General features: G+C 41.3%; 1 protein-coding gene across 4 annotated transcripts in view; it reads right to left on the bottom strand.

Annotated features, from left to right (window-relative positions):
* Window positions 1-543: 543 nt before the first annotated feature.
* MYT1L (myelin transcription factor 1 like) overlaps window positions 544-10,300 on the bottom strand; it is a 216,084-nt gene continuing 206,327 nt past the window's right edge. For 2 of the 4 annotated variants that reach the window (XM_023728299.1, XM_023728300.1), the window contains exons 19-20: window positions 1,641-1,784; window positions 544-570 (exon numbers count right to left, since the gene is read on the bottom strand). In XM_023728299.1, coding sequence (XP_023584067.1) covers window positions 544-570; window positions 1,641-1,784 — 171 coding nt within the window. Of the gene's footprint in view, window positions 571-1,174; window positions 1,316-1,640; window positions 1,785-10,300 lie in introns of those variants that run through there. The other 2 variants (XM_012554559.1, XM_004373090.1) reach the window with 1 other exon arrangement.

The following is a 10,300-nucleotide window of genomic DNA, read 5'->3' as shown; positions in this document are numbered from 1 at the left end:
TTATTCAAAGCCAAGGTTGGGGTTGAGGGGTGGGGGAGAGAGACGCTTTACTGAACTGCGTTTCCTACCCAATCCAGTAGAAAATTCAGTCCAGTAACTAGAATACTCACACAGCATTGGTGTTTATCCCCCAAAGGTAAAATAATGATAATAATAACTCTTAAAAATTAAAAGGGGAAATAAATGCTCTTAAATTATCTTTTAATTTAAATTGAAAACACACAAATTCTGTTCAACTACATTACAATAACAGACAGTTCAGAGGGGCACAAAACTCTAGGGGAGATAAGAGAAGGTTGTTCCAGAGTTTATTGAAAATGAAAAAGGAAATCTTCATGTTGTCCACCTCTGATAAGTTCCTGTCTTAACTGAAGTTTCCATATTCACACCATGTAATGCTTAGGAGTTAATTTAAAAGTGCTGTTTAAGCTGCTTTGAATCTTCTGTCAAGTTTCCATGGCTTGATGTTGTCTTACAATAAATTACTTATTTCATTTCTTATAGTTAATCCATGCCATTTCCTTGGAATTCAAAAAACCTCATTTATTGCCCCCACCATACACCATCCTCCTAAAACAAACAAACAAAAAAGTCACATAATATCTCCAAGCATTGTTCAAAAATAAAGCATTTTTGCAACCAATTCTTGCTATGAAACAATATGCACACAAAATGTATTTCTTAAATTCCATAAAATCCTCCAACATGAGGCAAAATGAGACTGTTTTAAAAAGTGGCTGCAGGACCGCAACATTGTCATTCAAAGCTGTGGTTTTTTTTTTTTCTTTTTTCTTTTTTGTCCATTTCAGTTCAAAATACTAAAACATTTAGTCACTAAAGCATTAAAAAGAATTTACACTCTATTCACTTTTGATCAGCTTACCTCTTCAGAAATATATATACCCCCCAAAATGTGCATACATTAGCAGCTGTAGACATTACATGGCATAGCACACTATGTCAGCTTATATGAAAACGTACAAAATGTGGATGTATTCAAAAACTATTCTGCAGTTACTATCTTTAAAGCAAGACATAAAAGCATTATGAAGTCTTGTAAGCATAACACTGTTTCAAACAGAAATAAATATAGAACACTTTCTGGTAAATTACAGCAGCAAAAAACAAGAGGCATCCTTTTTTTAAGCAAGATTTTCATCACTAGAGCAGCTGTTCAGACCTGAATTCCTCTTACAGCCTGCTTTATATTTTCCAGTAGGGCTTTATTTTCTGGACTCTGATAACGATCTTGATTTGTATACATGTCCGTCAAAGTAGTCACGTAAGCATCAAAATTTTGTTCATTGATTGGATCCTACGAGATATTAAATAGTAGTTCATATACAACTTTTATTTTCTGAATAGTATATTCACATAAGCATAAAATAGTATAATAGCATAGTGCCACCGTTTCTTAATATTTAAAATGCCTATTTAGAGCATACTTAATTTTATGGGATACATTGGATCTGCCCCACCAATGTTTTTTAGCAGTTAACTTTATGGTTTCGGGGTGGTAACCACAAATATCCAACGGCTGAAGAACCATAAAAATAATGAATACAAAAACAGACATCTACTTTCTGCTGTGAGCTGTGGGAGATTGCCCAATTCCTTATCTTGCACTCTCAATGACTTACCATATGTGGCAGCTGGATATTAGCTAGACTATGAATTAAAGACTGGCTTAAATTGGCCAGTTCATGAAGAAGAGACTCATTTTGCTGTTCAATTACTTTGTTCTCCTCTTCTATGGTCTTCAGGTTGCTCTCCATTGTGGTGATCTAAAATGCACAAATTTGTGTAACATGTAATATAAAGCAAGCCGTTAGGGAAGCATGCGCTTTTGCGGTGAGTGACAACAGTCCTATCTGAGGCAAAGCAAGAACCTTTTTTGCTTAAATAAAAAGGCTTCAGAGTTAAGAATTTCTCATTTTAAGGGTTTATTTTTATGCCATTCATTACGCTTGGAAATTTGGCAACTGGACTGGAACGGCTTGTCTTTCTGAGGTGGGATTAGTGTAAGGTAGGCTCCTAGGCTGTCTCAACTTTCATTCCATTTTTAAAACGTATTATCATATGACTACTCTCCTTTAGACTACCCTGTATTATACTGACTTGCTTCTAGTACTAACTCTTTTTTAGCCTGAATCTAATTTTATAACGTCACCGAGTGGTGCAAACGGTTAACACTATCAGCTGAGAACCTAGTGGTTGCAGGTTCCAGTCCACCCAGAGGCTCCATGGAAGAGGCCTAGCAATCTGCTTCCAAAAATTCAGCCGTTCACCCTCTGGAGCACAGTTCTATTCTGACCCACACGTAAGGTCAACATGAGTCGGAATTGACTCACTAGCAACCAATTAATCCTAAAAATTAATGTATTTGTGGGGTATGTTACTGTCTTCTCAGATAAATACCATGTAGGCACTCTGCTTTGATCTACATATGATGGCATTAATTATTTTACAGATCAGATAAAGGCCTATCATGACTTCCTGTCCGACTCTTTTTTCCTTTAAAGATTCCAGACTGAATGTAGTTAGTTATTGCCAGTAAAGAACCCTTTCGTGTGGGTGCCTCCCTGGCCTCCACATAATAACCAGACACTGTATAGAATTTACTTACCCAACAGATTTCCCAGATACGGCCCCAGAGCTGCCCCGTCTCTATGTGACGGTCTTTGCAATTCTGCATCACACAGTGTAGGGCATAAAGGGCATAACAGCCCCAAGGCATGCCTCTTCATTTGCTCTGGATTCACCTCTCTCCACTAACCGATCCATGAGATCCAAGAGCTGCCTTGCCCATCCTGCTCCTTCTTCTTCCCCCACTTGTTACTACTCTTGAATCCATCTGTCATGAGCTGCTCTCTTCTTCTCTCCCCTCTTCCCATTTTCTTATTACCCTTCAGTGTACTTGGTTTGCCATGTTTTTTTAAATCTCATGCTCTCTCCCTTCATCTGAGTACCTCTTGTCATTCACGAACCTCAATCCCATCTCTTCATTAGAAACCAGTGGTCCCACTTTTGCTAGACACCCTCCGGTGATGCCTGCCTGACATGGGGTTTCTCCCTTTGAAAACAATCAGCCGTCTACACTGTTCTCTCAGGGACTTAGCCCTGTGGAGGCCCTCTCAATATCGTATGGGTTTATTTCAGTGAATTTATAACGTACAACTTTCTCATTTGTTTTTCTTGTAATTGTCAAATTAATGTTCCCATCTCAACTCATTTGATGAGAATAACAAGCTCAGGAGGTGACGTATGGGCAAATCCACCTAGCCTAGCCTTTTAGTTAGGCCCCTGAAGGGCAGCTTTTCCTTATTTTGTTTTCACAGTGGATGTTGTAACTCTCTACAAAGCCTTCTGTGTTATGCTCAGACCTGATGGTGACTATGTGTGGGTCAGAATAGAAATGGCCAGCTGGGTAAGTTACTGGAGAATATCAGTTTGAACAGATATGGGTTTTCCAAGTTTGGAATATAATTTAGGGAGGTGATAAAATTATCACATGGTATATGGGTTTTTAGTTAGAAGGAGAATGAATAGGGAACTTACAGGGTGGAGGCACAGCAGAAGGAGTGGGTACCACGAGGATTTATACATTGACAAAGAGAAGGAGAGTAGCTACTCTTCACCTTTGCACCTGGGGCAGTTCTCCTACATAACAATGATGCCTTGGTACTAGCTCCAGCTCCTCAGCCACTCTGATTTGAGCTCCCGGTATCCCTCAGGCTCCTCAAAGTCCTCTGTCTTCAAGAAGTCTTTCTGGGCTCTAGCCCACTTGCTTTTTACCATTATGTTGCTCTCCAACTATTTTATGTGTGTCAGCCTGCTTTCCATGAGAATGGAGAAGACAATTTAAGAGTCTTCAAGGGCAAGCACCATGCCTTAGGCTATGTCTTGGGCATCTTTGTATCTCCACTTGCTAGGGGTCAATTTAACCTTTACTTCTTGTCTGACTGCCCCAACCAGTATTAATGGTGACACATTTTAGATAAATTTCTCCTTCAACCTGTGTTCTATACTGACAAATCTACAACCCGTTTGAGAAGGGGTCTTCCTGTGCTCCATACATCCAAGAGAAGTTCTACCATAACTTCCCACATTGTTTGACTAGAGTTGTTAGCTAAGGCTTTACACCAGACTGGGTGAGCCTACTTATAAATTCTCTTCCCAGCCTCTCCTTAAGAACCCTATGGGGCAGTTCTACTCTGTCCTGTAGGGTAGGAATCCACTTGATGGCAATGGGTTTGTTTTTTGTTTGTTTGTTTGTTTACACTTGGATTTATGAGGCCTGGGGTAGAATCCTGGTTCTGCCTGTCCTTAGCAATGTGCCCCTAGGCCACCCTGTAACTTTTCTTAGCCTCAGGGAAAGGAAGAAAGTTGTCATTTATCACTGACAGCATTTTCACTGTGCTGATCTGAGTCTCGTAGGGTCCCTATGAGTTGGAATCGACTTGACGGCAACGGGCTTGGTTTTAATCTGAGTCTACATTTTTGATGAACATCTAGTTCCCCGTGGCAAAGAGAGGAAATTGCTCAGGAAGGTGGGTTCTCTTTCTGACTCTCTACTTAAAAAATTAAGCCTGTGTAAACTGCTAGCAAACATGTATATTGCATCTTCTGATCCTTTATCGAGAACGTTTGTCATTATTTGCAGGCAGGCTGATAGATGGGTCTAGGTCACACCCTGCATGTTTACACAGCCAAGTACACCATCTCACCTTCTGGGCCGAAGTAAGCATTTCTTAAGAAGGGCAGTCGTTGTCTAGACCAAGGATTGGCAAAGTGCAGTCCACAGGTCAATTTCAGCCTGCTGCCTGTGTTTGCGGAGCCCTGGTGGTGCAGTGGTTAAGAGCTGGGCTGCTAAGCAAAAGGTGGCAGTTGGAATCTACCAGCTGCTCCTTGGAAACCCTATGGGGCCATTCTACTCTGTCCTATAGGGTACCTATGTGTCAGAATCGACTTGATGGCAATGGGTTTGGCCTGTGTTTATATGGGCCATGAGATAAGAAAGGTTTTACATTTTTAAATGGTTGAAAAAAATCAAAAGATGGATAATATTAATGGAGGAGAAAAATTTCTGACATAAACATTATATTAAGTTCAAATTTCAGTGTCCATATAAAGTTTTACTAGAACACAGTCACACTCATTCATTTCTGTACATATTGTCAATGTCTACTTCCATATCATCAGGGCAGAGCTGGGCCACTGTGACAAAGGGCATATTGTCCAGAAGTCTAAAATGTTTGCTACCTGGTCCTTTGCAGAGAAAGTTTGCTGATCCTGGCCTTAACTGAGTACCCAGGATGCTCTGATATGTTTTAAAAACATTTTCAGAATAACCATAAAGTATATAAGTATTCTAAGAAGTGAATAGTGGGATAGTGGAAGCAGATAAATTCAAGGAATGTATCTTTGCTAAGGGGATAAATGCCTTCTACCATTCATTTTATGCATACAGACACGTGTTCTTTGAATACTGGGTACATGCTTGAAAATGAATAGAAATTGGTATTTAGGAATTATAAGGAGGCTGGATTACATACAGAAATTTTAGGTCAAATGTAGAACAACCTGTAATCTAATAAATGGTGCAGAAATACTGTGACCCAAGACTCTAACTACAGCGTTAACCAGCCTACTAAGCTCATAAGAAGCAAAACTAATTATCATTAATATTAAGATGCTCTCCACTGGTTCATTTTGCCCACCAAGACAGAATCTATATAATTTCTCAACTAGGTAACAATCTAGCCTCAAAATACTACTTTCCTTTATATTCTAATACTTATTCCCATCTACCCACCCCCTTAACAAAACAACTATGCTGGATCTGACCATTTTACCACAGTAGACAAGTTTACTACTTGGAAACATGTTCCCTACACTCCCTGCCATCGTTTTGTTCTTGTGCCTCCCTATGCCTGGAATGTTTTCCTCTCATCTTCCTCATCTTAGTCTGTTGAAATCCTACATTTCTCTTTGGGCCCATTCTTAAAGACTTCTCCTTCTTCAGAGACTTTGACGCTGAACTTTGACAACCAGGGTGGTGTGGTCTCTCCAGCTCTAAAAGCCCTTAGAATGTCCATGGTTTACATCCAATTTTACTTACCTCACTCTGCCTGGTGTTACGATTGCTCCCGTGCTTATCTTACACTTACTTTGCGTTCCTTAGTGGACACCGTTTTTTTTGGACTCTATAACAAGCAGTTTCTATATGTTCCATGACAGCAGAGAATGAGTTTTACCTGTTGATATCTCTGTGCTAGAGACCATGGTAATAAGTGGTCTTTAAATGTTTGTTGGTATGAATCGAGTTGAACTGGGATGACAAACCTCTTTGGGGTGTAACGAGTAATCTTGTGGAATCCAGAATAGAAGCTTGTGTAGGCCCAGCATGGGGGCCTGGCAGGTCACAAGCACCTCAAAATATGTGTTGCATTGAATTCAGTTGAATTGAGCCTGGGAAAATGGCCGGCCTGGTAGCAACTTCAACAATTTCGCTGGTGCTGAATTGCGATGGGGGCAAAGCGTAACACAAAGATTCTGTAATGGGGCAAGAATTTAGTGTTTCTGATCTGGATATGTGTCCTGGTAAACAGATCCCTTCTGATTGCACTGCAGAGCATAAGAATGTCTGGATTTTTCAGGTGCAATGAAGTTGTCTTGACTGTACTAACTTGAACCAAAGGACTTTTTACCCTCAATACTGTTCAAACACATTTCAGTGTGGTGAAATCATCTATTTAATTAAACAAAGGTGCATTTGTTCTAGATTTGAATTCTTACAATTGAGTAGTGAACAAATTATATTTGACATTTTAATAAAAACAACTCTTGGGTTAGAGAAGTTACCACTAACATCTTTCTACTGAGAATGGCAGGGGAGATTGTCTCACCCTGGACAGATATTTGAAATTTATAAATGGTTTGATCAAGTTTCTTTTTTTTCCTTCTCTCTATAATTTCCCCTGTTCTCTAAGAGAGTCAAAGTGCATAGTATACAAAATCCAGATAGGGCTAAAGCGAAAAGCAGGAATTAGAAATAAATTTAGCTAAGCAATCCCTGATTCGATAATATTAAAAACAAATGATAATCATACTTTTCCCACCATTTTAAATAGACAATGAAACTGTTATTTTAGATTTCGAGGGTTCTGGTTTTTGTTTTGCTGCTACCTTGACATGTGACCTTGGAAGGTTTGCATGTCTTCACTGGACCTGAGATTCCTCAGTTATAACATAAAGGGTTTAGGTTAGATTGTCAATTTATGAAATATTTTAAGCAGCAGAATGTATTTTAAATTGAAAGTTTATATGGAACCCTAGTATGTAAAGCTAGGACATGTTATCAGGAGGGACCAGTCCCTGGGGAAGGACCTCATGCTTGGTAAAGGGTCAGCGACAAAGAGGAAGACCCTCAACAAGATGGACTGACACAGTGGCTGCAACAATGGGCTCAAGCATAGCAACGATCATGAGGACGGCGCAAGACCAGGCCGTGCTTCCTTGTATTGTACACAGTGTCGCTACGAGTCGGAACCGACCTGATGGCACCAAACAACAACGGTGTGGAAAGCAGATAAAAGCGAAACTCTGGGGAAAGGTCAGAGCCTACTTTCAAGGCCTCTCTCTGGGACTCTCAGGAGGTTCTCGAGCTCAGAAACGGGCTCTGACATCCTCAACTCTCTAGTTCCAAGGGAGAATGTCATCATTTCTTGTTTACCTCATAAACTTCTCCCTGGTTGTTCTTGCCTTTTATGGGTTTGGATTCTGGGAACAAGTATACATTCCCTTTGCTATGATGTTGTTAGCTGTTGCGGAGTTGATTCCGACTCATGGCGACCCCACGTGTGCAGAGTACAACTGTGCTCCGTGGGATTTCAAGGCTGTGACATTTCAGAAGCAAATCGCCAGGCCTGTCTTCTGAGGTGCCTCTGGGTGGGTTCAAACTGCCAACCTTTTGGCTAGTAGTCGAGCTCCTGTTTGCCCTACCCACGGACTCCTCCGTATAGGACAGAGTAGAACTGCCACCTAGGATTTCCAAGGAGTGCCTGGTGGATTCGAACCGCCCATCTTTTGGTTAACAGCTGAACTCTTAACCACTACGCCACCAGGGTTTCCCCTTGTGTTACAGCGTAATTTAATTTGTTAGGTGGCCCCTGGGAAAACTTTGCCTTGATCTCGGGTCAGATATGACAAAAATCTACAGCAGTGTGGCATCCTCTCCCCTTTCTGGTATTGCTCAACTAAGGGAAGGAGAGTGTGGGAATCATTAGCAAAGCAGCAGAAGATTAATGTTGTTGAATTTTTTGAGACAAGTGGGGAGGTTCACTCTACAGCAGCTAAAGATAAAAAGTGAAGCAAAGGCGCCAGCAAAGGAGAGCACATGTTGCTTTATAAACCTGGAAAGCAGGACTCAAAGCAGCATCCAATCAGGCATTTGGATGGGGGATGTAAAGAAAGGCAGCTGTTAAGGCATCCACACAAGTCATTTTCTAATCAGCTCTGCACAAGGTCTAACCTATTTAAGAGATACCATGATTTTATGTTGCCTGTGTTGCCAGCTGCCCAGCTCAGTATCGGAGACTAATCTTCAATAGCCATCCTTCCCAGGACTTGAGCACACGGGCTCCAGCCCTACAAACTGCGGTGCTCAGGGAACGTGTGGCTCGGTGTGTCCTTAGCACGCCGAACTATTTATGTGTTCTCAGCTCACGTTTAAGATCTTGGGCTCACCTTTCATAGTATAAGCAGACCCACTCCTACGCACGTCTTTCATTAGCCATGTCGATGAGAATAAACATTAACGCTTAAAATTAATTTTTGACGTCAGACGTGAATAGATGCATTTAGGAGCAAATATTCACCTCTGATATCAAAAGAGTCAAAAATAAGCTAGTGAGAGCAAACACAGAGGCACAGTGATGCCTGAGGAGGGAAACCAAGCATGCGCAGTGATTTATCACGTATTTCTAGTCTCCACGTCTCTTTCCCAAAGAGGATTCAGCGGGATTACATGTTCTTCACCCCAGGGAAGCTCAGCTCGAGGTGAGCACAGCGTTCATCCTGACTCGGCCCTTCGCTAACCTCTAGGGGTTGAGGCTTTCCTCACAGCTGGAGGGGGAGAACTGTTTGTGGGAGGAAGAGCCGTTTCCCATCCATCAGTGAACAATGACATTGCGAAACAGGGTCTTCACCGCACAGGAAGGCATTCAGATCGAGGGAAAGACACACTTCCTGGGTTTTTGAAAGGTACCATGTTTGAAACCACCCAGTGGGCTGTGGACTTTCCTCCACTGGACAGATAAGAGAATTTGGAGTCATCAAGAATTGCTTTGAAATGCGCAATAATCATTTAAGATTTTCAGGATTGTCAGCCTTATGAATAGAATAAAACACAAGGTAGTTTTTTTTTTAAAGGAGCCCTGGTGGCTCAAACAGTTAAGGGCTTGGCTGCTGATCAAAAGGGTGGCGCTTCGAACCCACTCAGTGGCTGCCGGGGAGGAACACCTGGCAATCTACTTCTGTAAAGATTACTGCCAAGAGAACCCTATGGGGCAGTTCTTCTCTGTCACTTCGGGTCACTATGAGTTGGAATGGACTCGAAGGCACCCAACGGCAACAGATGTTTTTACCTTACCCAATCAAACAAATTATTTATTTATTTATTTTGGACATATACTGGTTTATTTATTTATATATTTATTTATTTTCCCTAGGGAAATATTTTTAAAATTGTACTTTAGGTGATGGTTTACAGAACAAACCAGCTTCTCATTAAACAGTTAGTACACATATAGTTTTATGACATTGGTTAACAACCCCATGACATGTCAACCCTCTCCCTTCTTGACCTTGGGCTCCCTATTACCAGCTTTCCTGTCCCCTCCTGCCTTCTAGTCCTTGCCCCAGAACTGGTGTGCCCCTTTAGTCTCGTTTTGTTTTATGGGCCTGTCTAATCTTTGGCTGAATGGTGAACTTCAGAAGTGACTTCATGACTGAGCTAAAAGGGTGTCCAGGGGGCCATCCTCTCAGGGTTTCTCCAGTCTCTGTCAGACCAGTAAGTCTTGTATGTTTTTTATGAATTAGAATTTTGTTCTACATTTTTCTCCAGCTCTGTCCGGGACCCTCTATTGTGATTCCTGTCAGAGCAGTCAGTGGTAGTAGCCGGGCACCATCTAGTTGTGCTGGACTCAGTCTGGTGGAGGCCGTGGTAGTTGTGGTCCATTAGTCCTTTGGACTAATCTTTCCCTTGTGTCTTTAGTTTTCTTCATTCTCCCTCAAGCAA

The sequence above is a fragment of the Trichechus manatus genome, unplaced genomic scaffold (assembly GCF_000243295.1).
Source record: "Trichechus manatus latirostris isolate Lorelei unplaced genomic scaffold, TriManLat1.0 scaffold00023, whole genome shotgun sequence".
Taxonomy (NCBI): Eukaryota; Metazoa; Chordata; class Mammalia; order Sirenia; family Trichechidae; genus Trichechus; species Trichechus manatus.
Note: the sequence above shows the minus strand (reverse complement) of the source record. Positions and strands in the feature narration are given on the sequence as shown.